Here is a 24695-nt window from a genome sequence, read left to right as displayed (position 1 = left end):
TTAAAAGTATGGGGATTTGCCTAGTTAACGTCGCTGTGTTAACGTCAGTAGTATGACTTGGTCACAAAAATAATTAAATCTAAATCTTCAGATATATTTAATCTAAAATACACGAATGAAATGGATTTTTTTTTTTTTTTTTTTTAAGTGTGTACAGAACAGTTTAAAGTAAATTATGAGATCTCAAGCAAAATGTTTTGACCGATTTAAAGCATGTTTTGATCGGTTTTAACCTGATTTCAACCATGGAAACTTAAACAACCTTGCCGTTTGAGCTGAGACGAATGTAGGTATATTCGTCTCAGGTTTGATGAGGGACAGCAAATCAGTTCATCTGCAAAAATTATCTCTATTTATGAAATTATTACATGGTCAAAATCCCGGCGCAATCATTTCCTTTATTGGCCTGATCACGACATGATTATTATCTTGTGCACCTGCTCTTTGGAACTTGCTTCCTTTAAATCTGCGTATATGTGATTCACTTGATATTTTCAAAAAGACTTTAAAAACTCATCTGTTTAAGATTGCTTATGACAATTGATTTCTATATGTGACTGTTTTTTTTTAATAATTGTGTGTTAATTTTTAATTGTTCAATGTTTGCGCCTCGGAATAGGTTGTCTAGATAGATGGCGCATTATAAATGCATTATTATTATTATTATTATTATTATTATTATTATTATTATTATATTATCGCGGTCACATAGGCCTACCCAACTTTGCGTTGGGCTGTTCCAGAAAATAAATGCACACCTATTATAGAGAAGTATATTTTCGATCAAAGAAATGTCTGGATTTCCAAGTCTCAGTGCTTTCTGAAAACGACTGGAATTCCAGTTGCCATGTCACTTGAAAAAGCTTGGAGATCCAATTAAATAAAGGAAAAATCCCGGAAATTTCCAAAATGAGCTCTCAAATTGAGGATTTCTGAATTTGATCTATTTTTCTGCCGGATTTTTTTACCTTTGGACACTTTAAATGCCTGGAATTCCAACAGTCACGATTGGACAAAAAGTCCGGAAATAGGTGTGCATCTATTTTCTGGAATATCCCATTTTGCTAGCCCTATGATAAAAAAAAATGATTTTATTTTTTTTTTTAACTACCAATAGTACCAATAACCAGATATACTTTTGCTGCGGCCTGGCTGCTATATCAATCAATTAGATATTTGAGGACTTGACCAAGTTGCCATTTAGGGGTTAAGATATACAATTGGTTTTATGTTTCCAATGTCAAATGATTAAACGGAGCTTTCATCAAATTTTATACCCTTTCGATTATTTCTTATTTAAAACTTTAGTTTCTGTTTAAAATATACATATATGATTTGATGGAATTTTATATTTTTAATTTCCTTTCATGGTGATTATACCCAGGTGCTACCTATAATTAATGTTAACATCCTCTGCGCAGCCGCAGAATTTACAAATATTTTTTCGATAGGAACCTAGCGACTGGACGCTTCTTAACACGAAAACGGGATATGTTGCGAGATTTTTCCTACAAAATCCAAAAATACTTTCCAAAAAGGTCAGCTTTTAGATAAATTTTTCAATCATCTGAGGAGTCAAAATGGCAGCGTATGATATTAAAGATGGGGAGTTCACAGCTACTGTTTATAATTTGGTAAGCTAAAATTCGTGAAAAGGTTCGGAATTCTGCACCTTGTCAGTGAATGCATTGTTGATCATTCAGCAAGTGGTCATGTTTTTTGAGGTGGGACCCAATTGTGTCACATCTTGCAATTTGTCAAAAATGAACTCCTTTTTTGTATTTCTGATTATATTTCAAAAACTTTTCACCCAAACTAGTAAAAGTATACATTTTTAGAAAGCATATATTGTCATGATTGCAAATCTGTAAAGTTTGAGTGGATATACAGGGTGTACCAAAAAATATACAGGGTGATTCCATTGAAAAATACAGAAAAATTTAATTTCTTTACCACTTCAATATTTCTACATAGTATATTAAATTGGAAAATGAACTTGATATTTGCAATGTACACAGTTAGTCCTTTCATTAAATATATAGTTTGCACTATATTTGTTAAGCCCATTGTGTTATACAGGGTGTGAAAAAAGTTGTATTTTAAATTTTTAATTTATGTAAAATTTCCTAAGTGCCATTAAATTTGGAAAATATATTCAATATAGTTAGAAGAATTGCTATAATATCAAATTTAAATATCCAATTCAGTATAGGGTGTTCCAAAAATCAATATACAGTGAATAATTAGTAACAAAGGTACATGTACACGTAGGCATATACATGCACAAATAGCCTACATCAATAAACTTTTAACAATAACCAGAGATCAATATGTCATCAGATTAAATCCTTTGACTGTAATTAATAATCTCCTTTGAGAAGATTTATTTTATATTTCAAATATAAAACAATATTGAAATTTATTTCATATGCATGCAAAATTTAAAGCCCATTTTATTGCATGACCCACATTCCACTTCATTAATTAAAAGCTTATTAAATCCTTAATTACTAAGTTTATTAAGATTAACTAGGCAATTATAGTTATAGAAAGTTAAAAAATAAGATTAACATTATGCAAATGCATTTTCACTTCTACTAGGCAACAAAGTGCATAATTTTTATTAATGAACACCAACTTCCCATTGGAATTACACAGAGCTCCTCCGCTTCCGGCTCCTCCACTTCCGGCACCACCCCTGACTAATTAACTTAATTAAGCTGTTGTAATTAATTACTACATTTGTTTAATTATATTTGTTATTAATTCATTAGATTAATAATTTATCTTCAAAATAAGACCAAAACCATTTGTTCATGATGAATTTTAGCAAAAATATAGGAATAAGAAGACAAAATGATTTAGCAAAATGTGACAGCACCACCTTTTTTAGGGTCCCAGTTTAAAAAACATGACCAAGTGTAATAATGTAAATAATATTATAGCAGAAAAGATACATCTTCTCTGATATTAGGGACTTATATGGAAAATTTCAAAGTGATTATTTAGGGTTGATTTTATTATCAATGGATAGCTGGCTATGCCATGGCTGTGAATAGGATTGACAGCATGACAGATTAACATTTTCATTTAAATTTTGGCGATCCTGACTTTTAGACCACCCTCGCTATATAGGGCTCAAATATTACTATTTCATCAAGGTTTAATATTCTAACAAGCTTAAACTAAAAGTTTCATCTAAGGAGTCAAGCTTTAAACTATTAAGCAACAATATCCAACAAGCTAAAAAGCGATTTTTTTTACCCGTTTTTAACAAGCTAAAACCAATTTTTGAAAAGAAGCTTTAACATCAATTTTTTCATTGTAAAAACCATCTAAACAATCTTTAAAAATACAGTGACCTACCTAATATTACTAATCTATGTTTTCGATGATATCCAAGAAGCTAAAATATTGTGAAAGAGGGCAAGGCTTTGAGTAATGAGGGAAATTACGGGGTAAAATACATCACGTTTTTCGAGAAATTCACTATCTTGAATAAATGCAGAATTGCGTCATGCAGTAAAACGATGTCAAACGCGCTTGAAAATGCATGATACGCGAGCGTAAATTACCGTCAAATGAGCGTACATCTAGCGCTTGTGCTACGCGAAAACTTCGGAGCTGGCATCACCAGTTTTGTAACAAGCTCTTTTACGTCAAAAATAGCTATAAAAACGTGAATTTTGGAACAAAATAAAGCTTGTTTGATGGAATAAAAGGTATGTTTGTACAGTTGAAAACATGTTTAACCTTGTTGCGAAAGTTTAATATGATAAATTTGCAATTTGTACCTTATATAGCTCGGGTGGTCTAAAAGTCAGGATCGCCTAAATTTTAATGTCAGCAAGTAAATTTTGTATTGGGACTGATTATTCGGCATGTTCGGTGTAGGGTTGATGTTGATTTTATTCATATTATTTTAATAAAAGTTTTTATTTTAATAAAAGTTTTTTATTTTAATAAAAGTTCTTGCGGCCAGTTACACGCCCCACCCGTCACCACAACAGTAAAGCATTCCAAAGATATCAAACTAAGAAAGACTGCTACAAAAACACATTTTTTCAGCGGTCAATCGTGGACTGGAACATACTACCTGAAAACCTCATCAATATAGGGCCTATAGCAAACACAGAAACTCTAAAAGAAGCACTGTCAACGCACTACAAGCAGGAAAGGAACTTAAGCAACTAATATCATCTTATTTGCGCACAACCTATTCCTCTGCGTGTGGTTCTTGGAGCGTTGCGGAGTAACGTCAAAGAAGAATAAGAATATTTAGGAATTACGAATTAGGCATGTTAAGGTCTAGTGCTGTACTGTTACACTGACTTTCGTATTCGGCGAGGAGGACGATTTCGACCTCCTGGTTTGTTTACAAACAGAGAGGTACCGTAGACAAAAGACCGTTCCGCTTGTCCAAACACTCAGAAGGATGGTCCACAATAGCGTGATTCACGTAACATGAATAGGGATTAAAAAGCTGTCACGTAGAACCAGGTATATTGCTCAGACAACATCATATCATTGTCATTGGCAAGGTAATATTATGACATGTATGAGGAAAATGACTCTCTTTTTTGGAGAAAAACAAGACGTTTAAAATTGATATTCCGCAAAAACCAACTTAAGCGATGAGTTCCTTCAAACGAGACAGATTTGGCCTAGAAAGAAAATGCACAGAACGTATACCGTACTGTTATTGTTCACAGAAAAAACTATGAATTAAGTACCGTAACCACTCGGGTATAAGCCCACCCCCCTAGATGGCAGATTTCACTTCAAAATGGGGGTGGGCTTATACCCGGGGAGGGGGTAGTACTCTAATTTAGAAATAAGAAAAAATCATCCCGGGAATCATCCCCATTTGTATATGCCCAATGTACCAGTAATTTCTATCATCTATGTCAAATTCTTAACATTCTATTAAGTGTGGAATGTTAATTATCAGCTGATAATTTTTTTCTTTGTTCTTAAAGGTGAACCTCATTGAAAATAAAGTTATATATCAATGGAAAGCTTATGATGTCAGGATACTAAAACTATTTTTCCGATTTTTTGATGGCCAATAAAGCTGAAAAATCAAAAAAACGAATGAATTTTTGGTCTTTTTAAGGCGCCCAAAAAGCACCCAAATCAATCGTCTATGACCTTGGGAATGCTCGTGGCGTAAGCTCAGGGTTCATGAGACACGTGATCCTGCTCGGAAACATGTAAACAAGACTTGCTTCCTGTACTTTGCAAGCTGCCCGGCAAGTCTGATTTTCACAATAAAGCTTGAAATTAGAGGAATCTTCAAGTTGCTGGTTCCTTCTATATATATTAGAAATAATAGAATTATTGTCAACACGTAAATTTTCCGTAAATTTTGACAAAAATCAGTCATAACTAGCTGGGTATAATTGGGTAATTGAGTTTGAATTTCGCGCTGGGATCAATTCCATGCGCAAATGCTTGCTGCTGCCGTTCATGTCATGGACTGAATACACATGATCGAATAACAAATTTTAAATACTTTCATGAAAGTTCATCTGTGTTGGTATAAATCATGATTTTGATTTAAACTTTTGATCAAACACAAGGAATTAATTCCTATCTAGGAATTTTCAGATGGTACTCCATCTTTCATCAGCGAGTGATACAGTCACTCACTCGCTGATGAAAGATGGAGTACCATCTGAAAATTCGAGGTAGGAATTAATTCCTTGTGTTTGATCAAAAGTTTAAATCAAAATCAAAATTAAATACTTGTTTGTGACATTCCCTATTCTTGATTCATTTTAAAATATGTGATTTAAAAAAATATTGTCTTGCAGTAATCAAAAAATTAATAAAAAAAGCCGCCGATTTCATCAAATCCAGCCCATATAAACTTGGTTTTCATATTTAGCGCATTGCGGTAATACATTCTTTCCACACAATCACGATTGAAAGAAACAGATATTTTATTATAAAATAAATACAATTTGGGCTTGATAGACCATTATTTGATGGAATTCCGAAATCTGAATAAAATTAAAATATTGTCACTTGTGTCACGATTCTTTAATGATAGTACAATCAGTATACGGGCTATTTCATTATAAATGACAACATTGAGTCCCAAAAGGGGTCAAAATTCAAACTCATTTATTTCATGCAAATTCATTATCATTTCAAAGTTCAGATGGTGTGTCAATAATTCTCAAAATATTAGAGCGTCAAACCCTCAGGAACCATTAAAAAAATTAAATTGAATTTTTGCTGTGTAAAAACATAGCTGCCGTCTGGAGGGGACATTTTTTAAACAATTTAATACACAACTTTGAAAGAGTATATGTAACCAACATTGGGTTCATACTTATTCATATTTAGTCTGTAATAATTGTTGTATGTTCCTTTACACTTCAGTGTCTTAAATATGCCAGTTTCAATATAAAACAATTAGTAAATTGATACTAATCCAGATAAATGGTGCAAAATTACTACATATTTTAAGGATAAACTTTATCTTCACATGAAAAATTCATGAAATAGTCATTTTGTCCTGCCCAATAGCTACACTGATGCATAAGTGAGTATTCTCGTCAATCTGTTGTACTAGTCATGGAAAACCTAAAATAAAAGACCCTCCTGTGTCATTTGTTCTGGATAGGACACATTTTTTAACACATAATAAAGCATACTTTAACTTTAGAAATAGCTGCATCAATATTATTGCATCAATATTATTGCATAAAAGATCCCCAGCATTTAAAATCCACTACAAACAGGGTTAATATTCTGGTTAAATTAGGAATATTGCAATTTTTAGCTAACCGAAGTTCAATGCAGAATAATATCATAATTATGTGTTCTCAACAACTGGACAATAATTTGAACACTAAAGTGGTTTGTAAGCATAATTTGCAATAAAATGCAAAAATTTCTTGTGGGTTTGGCTCTTTGAAATTTTTATTTTTAGTTTGTTTACCAATTCATGGAAATGACATAATTGTGCTGGAGAGGACATTTGTTAAATTGCAAACAGAATCGTGGATCCAGGCTTGCAAAATGCAACAAATACCAAATCATGTGCCACCTTGGTAGAAGGAAGACCACTCTTCCTCTACAAATTTCACATTCTATGATATAATCCTTCTTATTTCAACAATTAGTAATTAACTTCAGTTCTGGAGAGGACAAATTTTAACGCGGAACTGTGGTATCAAGAACAAGTGGTCTACTGTATGTAAAATAAATGAATTCCTCAATCAGTGCCCTGTCCCATCAATTGGTAATATAACACAGATTATACAGGTAGGGTAAGGGTTTATATTTCCTCTTTAATGTTAACAAAAATGGAGGCATGAAATGGAGAGGACACTCATTTTTTTATTTAACGCAAAATGCCAATTTTGCAAGAATCTACGGAATTTTAACATTTTTGCACCAATTTTCACCATTCAACTTGCATGATGTTCACACATATCATATTTTCATTGCAACAAGCACATTGCCATAGAATGTACCTAATTTTTCAAAGAATTTATTCAGAATACATGGGCAAAATGAAATGGGACTCCAAAATTGGGTTAAAAATGTACCTTTTGGCAATTTTTTTATACAAAAATAGACAGAATTCTGTAAAAATGCTCATGTAGCTTGTAGTTTGTGGCATACTTAGAATTAAGTTAATAACACTGCATTATCACCCTAATTATATCAACCAGATATGATAAAAGCCATTTTTGTGAACGTGTCATTTATAATGAAATAGCCCATACGGTACTGAAAAGTGAACCATTCATGTTTTATGGATTACCGCACATGATGCGTAAATTACTGCTCAAGAAATTGAAGGGACCCGACACTGTGGTTCCAGGGTTTATGCACAAACACAGCAACTCGCTTCGTCCTGCTTGCGTGTCTTTCAGCAGATTTGATCAATCGTTATCTTATATTTGGAACATTTACAGGAATAAATTTTGCTGATGAAGTAGCAATAAGTTGGAAATATCAGAATGTGAATATAAAATCGGTCATTTTGTCTGCAATGAGTACAGTACAGTCGCGGATACTGAACACTCGGCGCCGGACTCGGCGACTCAGAGTCTCGGTCAGTCACGCACTGAGTTCATCCCGTATGTATCTCACGAGTTCGCCTATCATACATGACCGGTTGTAAAGCTAAGAAATAATTAAAAAAATCCTGTACATGTACCTTATTCTATTCCTTCATTTTCTCATTGTGACAAGTTCATCTCAACTTGGTGTGACGATCTAAACTGGTAGCACTAGCAGTTATTTTTTGCAATCTGTTTTCATTCCGGTTCTTCGGCGAATCTTTGCTCTTCGTGCTTTGACTGTAATATTCCCTATGCATATCAGTGATATCGTGGATGGCTTGGCCTATCCCAAATCACCCCGCCAGCACTTTTCCCATTTTAAATCCACACACTTTATTCAGGAACTTCATTCTTGATTTGATCATGATGTTTCCTTCATGTTATTCTTATTTTATTGAAGATATTTTTCATCTAAAGTAAGTTGACAATGACTGAATTCGTGCATTGGCCCGATGCATGATGCCACAGTAATGCATGGACATTGTGTTTACAATCAAACCCGGAAGTAACTGTGTGTCCCCAAGCTGACGTCATCAACGAAAGCGCCCAATTTGAACGATTTGCTTTTGTAATTTAGGGGGTGCCAATATCCAATCTTTGCATGGAGATTATGTCTAGCCTGGTACGTTAGGCAAATAAAAAATATTCTTTTCTGCTTCCTGACATCATAAGCTTTCCATTGATATATAACTTTATTTTCAATGAGGTTCACCTTTAAATGTGAGAGAAAAGCATTGATTTGATTTAAGAACTTGGCCAAAATTTAGTACTGGGCTTATAGCCGAGTGCACCCTTGTTCCCAGAATGTTTTGAAAAATAGGGGGTGGGCTTATACCTGAAGGTGGGCTTATACCCGGGTGGTTACGGTATTACAAATTTAATGGTTTTTAAACATATGGATAAAATCAGCCGCTTTTTATATAGAAAAAATATTAAATTTGTGTACATCGTGGAACATTCAACTGACGCTTGTTACTCCGCGACTATCATGCTAACTACATGCGCGTACGGTACAACGCTACTCTACGCATCCATATTAGCAATGCTATCTGCGTACAACTGCTTACTACGCACACTCGCACAGCCACGCAAAGAGTATGTTCCACAATGTACACGAATTTGATAATTTTTCTATAGTAAATTGTGATATTACAAAGTCCAGATAGTGATCGTTAACGTCTTCAGAAAATGTTTCATACAATGTAATTCCAGTGTACTTTGTAATATAATGATTAAGCATGTCAATAACTAGGCATGATAAATTGAAATGTGTACAATTTGCCCAATACACATAGGTCTATTGGAATTTGAAAATTCAAAAAAAAAAAAAAAAAAAAAAAAAAAAAGATACATGTTTTGAAAAGATTAGGGCCTATTTTGGGATATATTATACTATAGGGTCAGTCCATATCAAAACAGATTGAGTGTACACCCACCCTCTTGGATTTTGCTCTCCTTTGGCTCAGGGGTACCTTTCATGGACCCCTAGGTGAGGTCACAAGAAAAAAAATCAAATTCAATTTCGTTTCGAATGGCGGGCCATCTAAGTTTAGCGACCTTGACCAAAATTGGGAATTTAAGGTGTCCAAATGACTCTTTGAGAGGCATTTTCTTCTTTAAAATTAAATCAGTTGTGACCCTCTTTTTGAATGTGGTCACTCACTGGCTGTGTCTGAAATGCCTAATGCCAAAAAGATTGATTTGAATTTCGATTTGGGATTTCAGAGGGGGTCAAAATCAGCACTTCAGTACTGTTCAATCAAATTATCTTTGATTTTGAAGGACCCATGATAATGTCACAGTGCACTTATAGGTCCTAATTATGTTCAGAATGGATTAACCATGTGCCAATGTCTATGAGCAATTCAAAAAAAGAGAAATTTCTAGACCCCCTACAGAATTTTAGGCCCCCTAAAGTGGTTCAGCCACAAATGGCGCTTAAAATCGGCAAATTTTGACACCTAATAACTTTAGGTGTACACCAGATATGAATTTCTAGTCTTTTGCATCTGAAAGAATGTAGTCTAATGTTACTAGGAACATAAGATTTGTTTTGTATTTTTGTGTTTTGATACTAAGTTGATGGTCCCAAAAATCCCAATTTTTGACTAATAATGTACAGGTTATGGGTACAAAATGTCAATTTCAACATACCCTTTTTTCTATTTTTGATCACTTTATAGCAAATTGTCTTATTTATCCTGTTATTACATAGTTAACAACGTCCGATTTTGGTGTCTAATTATGTTTTCTTGCATGAGAAATACAACTAACAAAAAAAAAAAAACTGTACAAGGAACCAATGACCTCCTTATTACAATATGGATGCTTTTGGCAGCCATGTTGCAAAAGAGGGTCATCGGTTCCTTGTATAGTTTATTAATTTGCTTAGTTAAGAAAACATATATAATTAGACACCAAAATTACCAAAATCAGGCGTTGTTAACTATGGTCAGAATTCAAAAAGGTCGTTGACCTATGAACATTTTTCGTCATAGTGCCCTCCTGAAAGGTCTGACACATAACAAACTAGACATTTTTGGAATCCTCATGACCATACGAGTAATTTGATATATTACTTGACATAATTGGGAGCATTCTGAAAAATTGACCCCCATAACCTGCATTTGCATGTGCATCGTTGCCAGGAAGTGCATTTTTGACCCCCTTAAAAATCCATACAGAGTATTAGAAAGTAGTTTTTTCTTATTACTTGACTCAAAAGCAACTTGAAATATCAGGATAAATAATACAAATGGCTATAAAGTGATCAAAAATATAAAAAAATATCATACTAAAATTGGCATTTTGTACCGTATCCTGTATGCATGGTATGTTAGGCAAAAATGACTATTTTTGAAAGCGTCAACTTAATACTAAAACACAAAAATACAAAACAAATCTTATGTTCCTAGTAACATTAAACTACATTCTTTCAGATGCAAAAGACTAGAAATTCATATCTGGTGTACACCTAAAGTTATTAGGGGTCAAAATTTGCCGATTTTAAGCGCCATTTGTGGCTGAACCACTTTAGGGGTGGCCTAAAATTCTGTAGGGTCTAGAAATTTCTCTTTTTGAATTGCTCATAGACATTGGCATATGGTTAATCCATTCTGAACATAATTAGGACCTATAAGTGCACTGTGACATTATCATGGGTCCTTCAAAATCAAGATAATTTGATTGAACAGTACGAAGTGCTGATTTTGACCCCCTCTGAAATCCCAACGAAATTCAAATCTATCTTTTTTTGGCATTAGGTATTTCAGACACAGCCAGTGAGTGACCACATTCAAAAAGAGGATCACAACTGATTCAATTAAGAAGAAAGTGCCCATCAAAGAGAGCACTTTGTCATTTGGACCCCTTAAATTCCCAATTTTGGTCGAGGTCGCCAAACTTTGATTGCCCGCCATTCATAAACGAAATGGAATTTGAATTTTTTCTTGTGACCTCACCTAGGGATCCATGAAAGGTACCCCTAAGCCAAAGGAGAGCAAAATCCAAGAGGGTGGGTGTACACTCAATCTGTTTTGATATGGACTGACCCTATAGTAATTCTAGATTCTTAGAGTCTGCAGCTTTTCAAAAATGTATACCGTACTCTATATGCTAGGGTGAATGGCTCAAAAGATTTTTTTTTAAATGTGTATGCAATGAAATTGCCCAACTTCACACTTCTAATTCCTGATTCTTGCATATAACGACAAACAGGGTAGTCATGTGACGTGCATTTTCATAAAAAATAAAAAATAAAATAAATAAAATAAAACAAATTCCGTTGTTTATATAATGCCTTTCCCCAGATCTCAGAGGTTTGTAATTTCGCTGCCATGGTGAATCATAACAATCAGATCGCATCAACTAGGCTGGTTGCTGCCGAACCTGGTGCAAACATATCCGCACTTAGATCTATCTGTGCAGCTCTCCAAATTCCATTGGATGAAGGAAGTTTTTGATAACCAAACAACTAATAACCGATTTTTGAAAGCAGGAGGTAACTGAAGATCCCGGAGAAAACCTGCAAGAGCGAGCATGGAATCAGGATAACCCAAGTGCACGTGAGTCCTTGTGCCGCGTCGGGGCTTGAACCCAGGTCCTTAGAGGTGCAAGGCGACTAGGCGAGAGAACAGGGGTCTGTGACTGCTGCCCTCAATTCTCAATTAAGCATCAGCCTCATACTTGATTTTACTTGTGTATTAAAGGTTTCCTTTTTTGAGCAGAGTGGAAATCAACATCTTACTTTTATCATTTTGATTTCTTTATTGATTAATTTGTTTTTTGTTTTGTTTATTTTGACAGATCAGAGAAGGTAAATACTCAGATGCCATCCAAATTCTGTCTGTAGAAATACAGAATCATCCAAGGGTAAGTAGGCCTACATGTATGAAATCAAACTGAAATTACTTTTGAAATGTTTAAAGAAATTGGAATCAGCGCTCAAAATAGACCGAGGCTAAGAGCGATTGGTTCTGAGAATGCCAAAATAGCCCTCAAAAATTGAATTACGGAGGTGATTTTTAAAAGTAGCCCCTGAAAGGAAACCGCTTTGATGCTTGTGGTTCAAATGTAAATGGGGATTTAGGGTATTTAGCTCCCGAAATCCTGAAAGTAGCCAGCAGTTCTAGCTTCAAAATGAACCTTAAGTGGTGGACTCCAGAAATGAGCTGTGGACTCCACCATCAACCACGGCCCTGCAAGGTGCCAGAGGAGGCTTAAAGGCATTCCTACAATGCACTATGATTGGGAAATTTGATCAATATAACCTAATTTTAAAGGCAAAGTCCCCATTGCCACACACACAAAATGGTAATTTTAAAACTGCAGCCAACAAGCTAATAGTTGAGACTTAGGACTGATATTTGATTTTCTTACAGGAAACATTCATATTGTCCCACTGCATTAATTGTATTCCTAAGTCTCGATGTTATGAATGTTAAATAATAGGATGAAAACACCAGATATTTGCACACAATTCCAATGCAAGCCATGATCAACTGTACCACATGTGTACAAAAGCCAGACATACAAGGTCAGAAACCCCATTGGGTTGTGGGAATGTCTTTAAACATCCTCTGGCAAGGTGCTATATACATGTATTTCTGATTGATTTTGTGTGACTTTTGAGCGTTAAATGTTTCAAAATTTAAAAATCATTAAATGAACAAAATGCGAGTAACTATGATGTCATCAACTTGATGAATCTAATTATTGCTCCCTAAAGAAAGAAATGGTTAACAAATGGTTTGATTTCATCGCACAACCTTATATTAACTGTATCGAAATTTGTACAAGTTACATGTCAATTTTGCCGGAATCAAGCTTTTTCTATGGTTACTGATCAGCTCATTAGCGCGGTTCATCAGACATTGGAATATTCTTTACCGCGGGTTTACTGCCCTCTGTTGATGACAGGGCTTCGAACTCTTATCAAAACGATCTAAGAAGTGCAGGGCCATGCTGCTGCCACCTACTTTAGCTACAAATACAACCCTGGTGACAGTGGCATTGGTAGGATTAGTTTCTTGCAGATCTTGAGCTGTTACAACTTACACAGGTTAAACTGATCAGTAGGGGCAACAAGTATTTGCTGCTAAATCCCTATGAGTCCATTTGGTCATTATAAGATTCAAAATACAAAATAAAATTGTCAAATAATTTTTATTATTTACCCACAGTCCAGAGCAGCTCTGTCTCTCCTTGGTTACTGCTACTTCCATGTCCAGGATTACATCAATGCATCTGAGTCTTATGAGCAACTAATGCAGCTATGCCCAGAGGTGGAGAGTTACAAAGTATATTATGCACAGGCATTATATCATGCATGTATGTACCCTGAAGCCATGAAAGCTACATTCCAAGTTGAAACGCAGGAGTACCAACCCAAGGTAAGGAACGCTATGCACGTGCCCCCTCCCCCAATCGATCGGAAAAGTGATAAAATCCCGTAGGAAAATGCCGAAAAATGGCTTGTGCTCCCCTAATCTGGTCGATGCTGCCCAATTTGAGGACTCGCGCTACACCAGTGTCATAATTCTAAAATTGTTGGTAATATAGAGTACGGTATTGAATTATGAAAGTCATGTGCAGTCTGTAAATACAATAATAGCAAATATTTCAAAATTTTAACTTCACTATTAGAAAAACAAATACGGTCATCCAGTACTGCATCCACATACAGGTGTCATTAAAATAAAGAGAAGAAACCAATCATTATTTGTAATGTGGTTATTTTTTCAGATGACCAAGCTTCAAGCAGCTATCAAGTATGGTGAAGAAGACCTTCCAGCAGCTAAGGTAATTTCAGTAAAGTTTGTACTAGAAACAAAATGAAAACTTTCCAATACTGGTTCAGATATTGCAGACTCAGCTCTGCATGTTGTGCAGTTCCTGCATTTAGACCAAGAAAACACCTTAATAAGTTTTCATATATCTTAACACCTCTCCCAAGAACCACAAGACATATTGATTTGAAAAAACACAAACTTCTTCTAAAAAGCATAATTTTACATCATGAGCCATGTGCTACTATTTACATTGATTCTGTGTATTTTGAAAAATAACGTAAACTCAAAAGCTGTTCCCATTTAACGTGCTTTTGTTGACCTTGTTACCAACAGAGCCTTGTGGAGCAGTGTCCATCTGATGATCCAGACACGGAAGTGAATCTTGGATGTCTTCTGTTCAAGGAAGGACGCTATGAACAAGCATGCCAGAAATTCGTAACAGCCATGCAAGTTTTGGGTTATAGACCAGGTAATTACTCACTGACACATCCCCTGCATCAGGGTCATAATTAGAATCAGTGAGGTAGAACCAAAGAGTACCGACTCCTTCGTGTTTGCATGTCACTTGTGAAGAGCAAAATAGTGTACCTCAGAGACATTGCATTGCATTCTGTGCACAATGGCAGACTTTATTTTAAGAGTGAAAAATCTTAGGATATTTTTCCCTGTCTTGATTTTTTTCTGCGACTTGTTAAGTTGTTACCATATTACTGTGGATTTTGTAGCCGGGTAGATTTACCCACATAGTATTACACACAGTGCAATTTTAAGTTGGTACTCTTTGGGTCTGATCTCTTGGGTTAGAAATAGAATATAAATTATGTTGAAATACTGAAACTAAAATTTCTGAAAGAATCTTATATCCGTTATTGTTTTGACATCAGGTCTTTGCATTCAGTGCCAATTATGCTGGCTTGTACCATTGAGATATATGATGAAAGTCAGCATATTTTGTGAAGTGACAAGAAATTTCATTCAAGCTGTGAAAATTAAGGTTCTTTCCAAATCTAAAATTTGTGCAGTGTGCTGTGAAAATACTGTGCTTATTTTATTTTGTTTTTGCATAATGTTTACCCATGTCCCAACACCTAAATCAAATCAGCCAAATTTGTTGTTTGTCAGGTCAGCAGAACAATGTTTTGTCCTCTATTGGACTTCATGTTAAATGGTCAAAATAGTCTGTGGAGTTTCTTTCACTTTACCTTAATGTTATTTCAGCTTTAAATGGACAGAAACCTATCCTGACAGTTATTCCTAATATTATTTCAGTATTTTGAGTGAAGAATAACAAAATTAAAATTTGATGGTAATCAACAAGGGCCAGCTGGGAAGGTTTCCAGAGCTTGGCCCAAGGGCAAATCCACTGGCCCTGATTTGTTGTTAATATTGTAACATGTCGTAAATTCATAATTATGCCAAAATCCCAATTGGCCCACTGGGCCATCTTGACAGAAAATCTCCTAGCCTGACCAGCAAACTACTGGCCAGGGCCACCGGGCCAGTGGCTAAATCGACCCCTGGATAGTGATCATACATTATGGCATTAACAATAAAAGACGATGCCTCTATTTTAAGCATCGGAATACAAAAATTGAATAAAAAAACAAAACAAAAGAAGTTATAGACCCTAAATTACTTGTTAATATTATTCAAGGTTGGAAACCGAAGGAATAACAATTCGATTTGATGTACATGTATCCCTGTTAAATAGCAGCAAATCTTAATCCGACTTTGAATTTTACAAAATACCTTTTCTGTTAGCAGCAGTATACCCCCGGTTTCCAACCATGAATAACCAGTAATTTAGGGTCTATGAAAAAAAAAAAAAAAAAAATGAAATATTTTTTGTTTCTGTTTTAAAAATTAAAAAAAAAATTGCACCCAAAAAAATGCAATTGCGGACACGAATACCGCGATTATGTTTTCCCCTGGTGCTTATACTCTCTGAATGCATCCAAGGCTAAGTAATGGAACTGGTTACAGATTTATGATGAATTTTTTTTTATGTTTTCCTCTGCAGATTTGTCCTATAATATATCCCTGTGCTACTATAGTATGAAGCAGTATGCTCCAGCATTGAAGTATATAGCAGATATTATTGAGAAGGGCATAAGAGAACATCCAGGTTAGTCAGATGGCTGTTTATTGAATAAAGGTTGATTCTTCATGTAATTATTTTGTGTAAGCCCATCCTAACCCTAATCCTAAACCTTAACCCTAACCCTAACTTTGTGTATAAATAGGTGAAGGAATAACCAAAATAAAGGGCAGTCTGAAGATAACTGAAGATATCATGATATATGATAAGAAACATAATGTGTATCACACTGTGGGTTGATGTCATTCATAGTAGCTTTCTGGAATAAATTACAGTGAATTATATCAAGAAATTTGCTTACAGAATAAGTATGCACAACATAGTATGGTAAAATGAATTTTGATAAAATAAATAAAGAGCATTTTAAAAATAGGCAAAGCTTGACTGCTAGATACCAGAAAGGTTTGTTTTAGTTGGCCATTGTTCAAATATATTTCCCAAAACAAATCTGAAGTACATAAATACTAATTAGCTTGTGTGGAGCCTACAGCTTAATTGTATCCCTCAAGGATGTACAGCTAATGGGCTATTCCAGTTAATACCCATGCACCCCCTGTGAAAGATATTACCTTATTATTCCACACAGGGAGTGTGATCTCCAAATTGGGTTACCTAAATTTTCACACCCTGTGTGAGAGATTAAGATCATGTCTTCCATAGGGGGTGTATGGATATCAAATGGAATTGTCCATTGGCATCCCTCTAGGTCTTTGAGTTTGAATTATCTGACAAGATTGCAATGTGAATTAACTTTATTGCACAGAGTTGAGTGTTGGCATGACAACTGAAGGCATTGATGTACGCAGTGTTGGTAACACATTGGTGCTCCATGAGACGGCATTGATAGAAGCATTTAATCTCAAGGCAGCAATAGAATTCCAACTCAAAAATAGTAAGTAGTAGGATAGTGTCAATGATGTTAAATGTGTCGCATATGATATCAACTGGTGTTTTACATAGTGACAGATGTCGATTGCAAGTTTATCAAGAAATGGACATCGGGAAAACGTTGAGTAGGTGAATTGTATTGGGCATAGATTATAAACCTTTTCAAATTTTTCCTGCAAATCCACAACAGGGCACTGGTATCCCTGAATGTTGTGTCAAGGGTTTTGTTTTTACAATTATTCTAAAGTCAGAGATGCAACTTTCAAGAAATTTCCTGATTTCCAGAAATTTCCTGATTTCAGGAAATTTAATGGGAAATTTACCAATTTCAGGAAATTTTTGCTCTACCCTTCCTGTGCAAAAGAATAGGGAAAGGTTCATTTTCAGGATTTTCACATCTTTTTCAGGAAATTTTGACACCACCAAGCGGAATCTCTGTAAAGTCATGCCAAAAATTGATGTGGTTTTCATTTGAGAGGGGATGCTAATGTAATGCACTTGTAATCTTTACATTGCTTTACAGTAAACTTAATGACATTTGAAATATGAAGATATATTTTTGTACATGATGTTAAAATAAGTTATGCTCAAAAATCAACTGATTTAATTGCAGTGATTTTTTAAACATTCTGTCTTTATGTTTTGAGGTGCTAATTTTGTTTTGTTTTGTTTTTTCGCAGTGGAGGCAGCACAAGAAGCTCTGACTGATATGCCACCAAGATCTGAGGAGGTAAGTGGATCATTTACATGAGAAAATTGGATAATTTTATCAAGCTTGTTCCTTAATATTGTAATTAATATTCAGTAATGTAGTGCAATGTAGTTGCTTGCACAAATGTATGTAACTATGACAAAGCTGCATGGTTAAGTTCTTTGACTCTGTTAAGAGAGGAGAGGTTTCAGTTCGATCCCCGGTAGAGACAAAATTCATATTCAATTATCTGCTCTCTCCATTACTGCATTTGAATTGTGGGGCAGGTGCAGTGGATGACAAAGACCTCACAGCCAGTTTCAATCAGTGTAACATATGGCTGTTTGTATGGGAGAGCAGTGTTTTAACACTGAATGATTTACCCAGGTTAAAAAATAAGCACACTCACTTATTCTTTCTCACACCAGGAATTGGACCCAGTGACATTACACAACCAAGCCTTGATGAACATGGAAGTCAACCCAACACAAGGCTTTGAGAAGTTACAATTCCTGCTTCAACAGAACCCATTCCCACCGGAGACATTTGGTAATCTACTCATCCTATATGTCAAATATGAGGTGAGTTGATAATGTAAATACTATAATAATATATGCAGGTTTCAGGCTGTTCCATTTGAAATACTTACACCCCCTATGGAAGGGTGTCCTTATGCTTCCATACAGGGAGTGTGAATTTCAAATGGGGTGACTCAATTTGAAATCTACACCCCTTGTGTGGGAGATTAAGATCATGTCTTCCATATGGGGTGTATGGATTTCAACTGGGGTGTATGGAATCCCATTGTCAGGATTACTGATCCATTTGCACTAAAAGAATCTACCATGTATTACAACAAAACACACTGTGTTATGCAAGTACAGCTAGAGCAGGGGAATGGACCTACAATGTATTACAACAAAAACACTATGCTATGCAAGTATAATAAGCTAGAGCAGGGGAAAGAACCATGTATTACAACAAAACCCCACTGTGCTATGTAACTTGTAACTGATTTTGATTCTTTCTCCACAGTACTATGACTTAGCAGCAGACGTATTAGCAGAGAATGCTCATCTCACCTTCAAGTTCCTCAGTCAGTACCTCTATGATTTCTTAGACGCTGTCATCACTATGCAAACCTCCAAAGAGGAGGCTTATCGTAAGCTTGATGATATGGCCACAAGGCATACAGAGCAGCTAAGGAAGCTTACTAAACAGGTGCAAGAAGCAAGACACAATCATGATGATGAGACTGTCAAGAAAGCAGTCAATGAATATGATGAGGCTTTAGAAAGGTAACTTTTTATATCAATTTGTTGCAAATTAAGTACACTTTGTAACATAATTTTCTTCCAACTACTTTCAGAGAAACCCCAACTTTCAACAATTTCAACTTGAATGACAAGAAAAAATCAATCATCAGCTTTATTTTGCTTCAAACTCCATCACAATTAGACTTACGGCTCCAGTCATTTTTGTGTTGCTCAAACCAATAAAATATCAAGTTATATACTATTATTGGTTTTATCTCAAAATCAATATAAGTGACGAATGACTCATTTAGTTTGACCACATCTCATTAAACAAATACCAGGTAGACACTGCTAGTTTGGAGTAAATTGGACTATTCCAGTTGAACTCCATATACCCCTTGCATGGAAGACATGGCCTTTATAATGCCCCATACAGGGAGTGTGAATTTCAAATGGAGTCACCCATTCAGGTAACCCCATTTGAAATCACACCTCCTGTGTGGAAGATTAAGGTTATGTCTTCCATTTCAAATGAAGTCACCCATTCAGGTGAACCCATTTGAAATTCACACCCCCTGTGTGGTATATTAAGGTTATGCCTTCCATGGGGGGTGTATGAATTTCAAATGGACTAGCTCATTATTATTGCACAAAATCCTGTAATTAGTCAAAATGCCTTAATGTTGAAGACTGTCGTGCAACACTTCCTTTTTCGCAGTTTAATGTACTTTTGTAGAGTTATTTTGATCAGTTTCAGATAATTTTATGTTCTTGTCCTATATTCAGATACATTCCAGTACTTATGCAGCAAGCCAAGATCTACTGGGACATGGAGAACTACGCCCAGGTGGAGAAGATATTCCGCAAGTCTGTTGAATTCTGCAACGAGCATGACATGTGGAGGCTCAATGTTGCCCATGTGCTATTCATGCAAGAAAATAAGTACAAGGAAGCTATAGGATTCTATGAACCAATAGTCAAGAAAAATTATGATAATGTGAGTAATCAGTCAATTAACGAAACTATAGGATTATATGAACAAATAGTCAAAAAAAATTATGATATTATGAGTATTCAGTTATTCAATCAAGGAAACTCGAAGATTCTATGAACCAGTAGTCACCATAGGATATGGTTACATTTCCTTAGAATATTTTAAGTTTTAGAAAATGGAAAAAAGGACACATAAAACTTGCCACTCAGGATTATATGATAGTCAAGAAAAATTATGATAGTGTGATTAAATCAATGATCTCCAATAGCTGTTGTATGTTTGATATATGCAGGGCATGTACTGTGCATGAGTTACATATCACAGCCAATCATACCTGCAGTAGCTAGTCTTTCTGCAGTGGAACCATCCAATCAAGTAGTCATAGTTAACTTTACCATAAGAGATACAGGAAAGGGAATGTAGACAAAGTATGAACATGATAAGTTGATGGAACCTCCCCCCCCCCTTGAAATCAGAATTTCAAAGTATTTGTTAAACAAAGAGCAACAATTCATGGTAAATTGATAGATATGGGTATTTCAGAAACAGGTTTGCTCATGGTGTGCAAATTAGCATACAAGGTAAACAACAAGCCACTGGCCAATGTAACCAAATGAGGAAGTCCATATAGTTTAGTAAACAAGTTTTTAATGACATTTTATCAATATCTTGAGCTGTTTCATTAGGTTGTGTCCAATTCAGCATCTTATCTATATTTTTTTCTTTTCCACAGATCCTAAGTGTGAGTGCAATAGTGCTAGCTAATGTGTGTGTCTCCTACATCATGACAAGTCAGAATGAAGAGGTATGTATAGATGCCAATCACTTGAGATTAAACGGTGATGATGGGAAATCTTGGTCACGGAATGGGAGAATCGCTGTCGTAGTGCACGTTAGTAACCATTGGTTACTGCTCCAAGCCTGGGCTCATACACCTGTTCCGAATTTTGATATGCCATAGGCTTTGTGTTGTGATCATTTCGATCAGTGGTTCATAACAAAGAAAGCATGATCCAGTTAACCTAGCAACGATCATATTCTAATGTGCACTACAACAGCGAATTGGAGGGTCCATATAGCGCAATTTAGCTGTTGAATGGATCAAACAGAGGTTCCAGATTATACCTTGTGTATGGATCATAAGCAGACTTAACTAGTTGTGCTTTCATTTAAAACACATTTTGAATCCATCCACAATGAAAACTTCATTCATTTTCAAAATTTCTGAACCCAATACTATTTTGTATAATAAGGTAAACATTTATGACTGTGTGTGCACGGGCTGATGTGCCAATCTCTCTTTTGAAATGATTTTGCGGCAAGCTCCTCTGTATAATGTTGCTGGGGGGTTGCTATTCCTCCCACACTACAAATATGTTACCTTCCAATCATAAGGTTACAGCAATTACACATATGTGAAGTGAAGCATAATACAGGATTAAGTGCCATGCCCAAGGACATAGCATGTTGGCCACAAAATGACTCAAACCTGCATCCTTAATTGTGATCATGAGTTCGCTCCCAATGCTAAAACTTTAATTCATGCGTCATAATAAATAATAGTCTTGAACAGTATAATTTCCAACTCTCCAATGCGGAGTCAAGTGGCCAGAAGTACTCAACATGAACAATATGGAACAACTGGTTTACTTTCTGCATTGTTTACAGGCTGAAGAAATGATGAGAAAGATAGAGAAGGAAGAAGAGCAGATAGCATATGATGAGCCTGACAAGAAGATCTACCACCTGTGTATAGTCAACCTGGTTATTGGCACATTGTACTGTGCTAAAGGCAATTATGAGTTTGGCATCTCTAGAGTCATCAAGAGTTTGGAACCATACAATAAAAAGGTAATAACAATTATAATATTTGAACTAATTTATATCCTAAACACTTTTATTTCAACTTGGGGATGTTTATTATTATCTGCATTATGAAAGTTAAACTGGACATTTTCCATGCAAACCACATTTGATAATAGTAAAAATTATCTGCAGAGCAAATGTCGCAGTCATTGCATGCAACTCAAAATAGTGTACAGCGGTGCTTATTAGGCACTAATTAGGTCAAATGTTGTAAGTTGATATGACAGTATTCAGATGCTGAAATTCTTTCTTCCAAATTTTGGTCATGATTTAGTTAAAGTGGATAACATTTGTAGGTTTTGGGATGATGCAATTTATTCATGTAACAAAATGTTATGCAGTGTCTTCCAATTTACCTTTCTATTTTCCACAGCTTGGTACAGACACATGGTTCTATGCCAAAAGATGCTTTCTGTCTTTGTTAGAGAACATGGCTAAGCATATGATTATGCTGAGGGATAGTGTTATACAAGAATGCATACAATTCCTGGAGCACTGTGAAGGTAGGTTTGATGTTTAATTCAAAGTATGGGGGTTAGTTAGGAAAATTCCTGGTAAGCCCAAAGTAAGTCCTGGTTCCAGCTAAATTTATGTGATCCAGAACTCACTTGTTTCCCAAACTGAGTCCTGATAGAAAAGCTTTTAATTTCAGCCTTTGTCAATATGTAATTAAGCAGTGCCTATCATCTATAATCTGAGACTGAATTAAAGACTAGTTTGCTTCAGATGTGATCTGTCAGTCATACTCCAAAATGATTTGTTTGCGGTTTGTACTTTGTTGTGATAATTTAAATTTGTGAACGCAGCGGTAGAACAGTGTGCCTTATGGTTAGTTTTGCAAATTCAAACTGTCGCAAAAGTTAGGACTCGGTAATAAGAAACTTCTGGAGGCACCATGTCAACATATCAAAGTTGCTCTTTAGCTTGTAAAAGTACAAACATTTTCTGTGATTCTTTTTCTCGGATGAAGGCACCAGATGAAGTAATACTAACCAATCACAGGCTGTGGGGGGTTGATCATCAGATGCTAACTTTTTTTTATCTCTGGCTATAAGTATGAGTATTCAAATATTCTGTATTCTTAAATAACTGCTACTGTTATTTATTTGTCTTACAGTGTATGGTCGTGATGTGAAAGCTGTCATAGAGCAGCCACTGGAAGAGGAACCTATCCATGAGGGAAAGAACACTGTCACATATGAGTCCAGGGTTCTCAAGAGTCTCTTCTCAGAGCTTATCTAGATTGGTTATTGATAACTACTAAGGGACCTATCCATGAGGGAAAGAACACTATCACATATGAGTCTAGGGTTCTCAAGAGTCTCTTCTCAGAGCTTATCTAGATTGGTTATTGATAACTACTAAGGGACCTATCCATGAGGGAAAGAACACTATCACATATGAGTCTAGGGTTCTCAAGAGTCTCTTCTCAGAGCTTATCTAGATTGGTTATTGATAACTACTAAGGGACCTATCCATGAGGGAAAGAACACTGTCACATATGAGTCTAGGGTTCTCAAGAGTCTCTTCTCAGAGCTTATCTAGATTTTTTATTGATAACTACTAAGGGACCTATCCATGAGGGAAAGAACACTGTCACATATGAGTCTAGGGTTCTCAAGAGTCTCTTCTCAGAGCTTATCTAGATTGGTTATTGATAACTACTAAGGGACCTATCCATGAGGGAAAGAACACTGTCACATATGAGTCTGGGTTCTCAAGAGTCTCTTCTCAGAGCTTATCTAGATTGGTTATTGATAACTACTAAGGGACCTATCCATGAGGGAAAGAACACTGTCACATATGAGTCTGGGTTCTCAAGAGTCTCTTCTCAGAGCTTATCTAGATTGGTTATTGATAACTACTAAGGGACCTATCCATGAGGGAAAGAACACTGTCACATTGGAGTCTAGGGTTCTCAAGAGTCTCTTCTCAGAGCTTATCTAGATTGGTTATTGATAACTACTAAGGGACCTATCCATGAGGGAAAGAACACTTGTCACATATGAGTCTGGGTTCTCAAGAGTCTCTTCTTAGAGCTTATCTAGATTGGTTATTGATAACTACTAAGGGACCTATCCATGAGGGAAAGAACACTGTCACATATGAGTCTGGGTTCTCAAGAGTCTCTTCTCAGAGCTTATCTAGATTGGTTATTGATAACTACTAAGGGACCTATCCATAAGGGAAAGAACACTGTCACATATGAGTCTAGGGTTCTCAAGAGTCTCTTCTCAGAGCTTATCTAGATTGGTTATTGATAATTACTAAGGGACCTATCCATAAGGGAAAGAACACTGTCACATATGAGTTTGGGTTCTCAAGAGTCTCTTCTTAGAGCTTATCTAGATTGATTATTGATAACTACTAAAGGACCTATCCATGAGGGAAAGAACACTGTCACATATGAGCCTAGGGTTCTCAAGAGTCTCTTCTTAGAGCTTATCTAGATTGGTTATTGATAACTACTAAGGGACCTATACATGAGGGAAAGAACACTGTCACATATGAGCCTAGGGTTCTCA

At 35.6% G+C, this 24695-nt stretch overlaps 1 protein-coding gene across 1 annotated transcript; it reads left to right on the top strand.

Moving 5' to 3' along the window:
* Nucleotides 1-1429: 1429 nt before the first annotated feature.
* On the top strand, nt 1430-23944 carry LOC140157797 (intraflagellar transport protein 70A-like). Its single transcript, XM_072181047.1, has 15 exons — nt 1430-1634; nt 12393-12458; nt 13769-13978; nt 14331-14387; nt 14711-14846; nt 16398-16502; nt 17239-17367; nt 18044-18093; nt 18483-18635; nt 19090-19352; nt 20097-20307; nt 21038-21109; nt 21973-22155; nt 22544-22673; nt 23288-23944. Exons 1-15 carry the CDS (start codon nt 1581-1583, stop codon nt 23410-23412), a joined length of 1944 nt encoding a protein of 647 aa, XP_072037148.1. The 5' UTR covers nt 1430-1580; the 3' UTR covers nt 23413-23944.
* The last annotated feature ends 751 nt before the right edge of the window (nt 23945-24695 follow it).

This window comes from Amphiura filiformis, chromosome 1, assembly GCF_039555335.1.
Source record: "Amphiura filiformis chromosome 1, Afil_fr2py, whole genome shotgun sequence".
NCBI lineage: Eukaryota > Metazoa > Echinodermata > Ophiuroidea > Amphilepidida > Amphiuridae > Amphiura > Amphiura filiformis.
The sequence above is the reverse complement of the archived record's forward strand: the minus strand, read 5'-3'. Positions and strand labels throughout refer to the sequence as shown.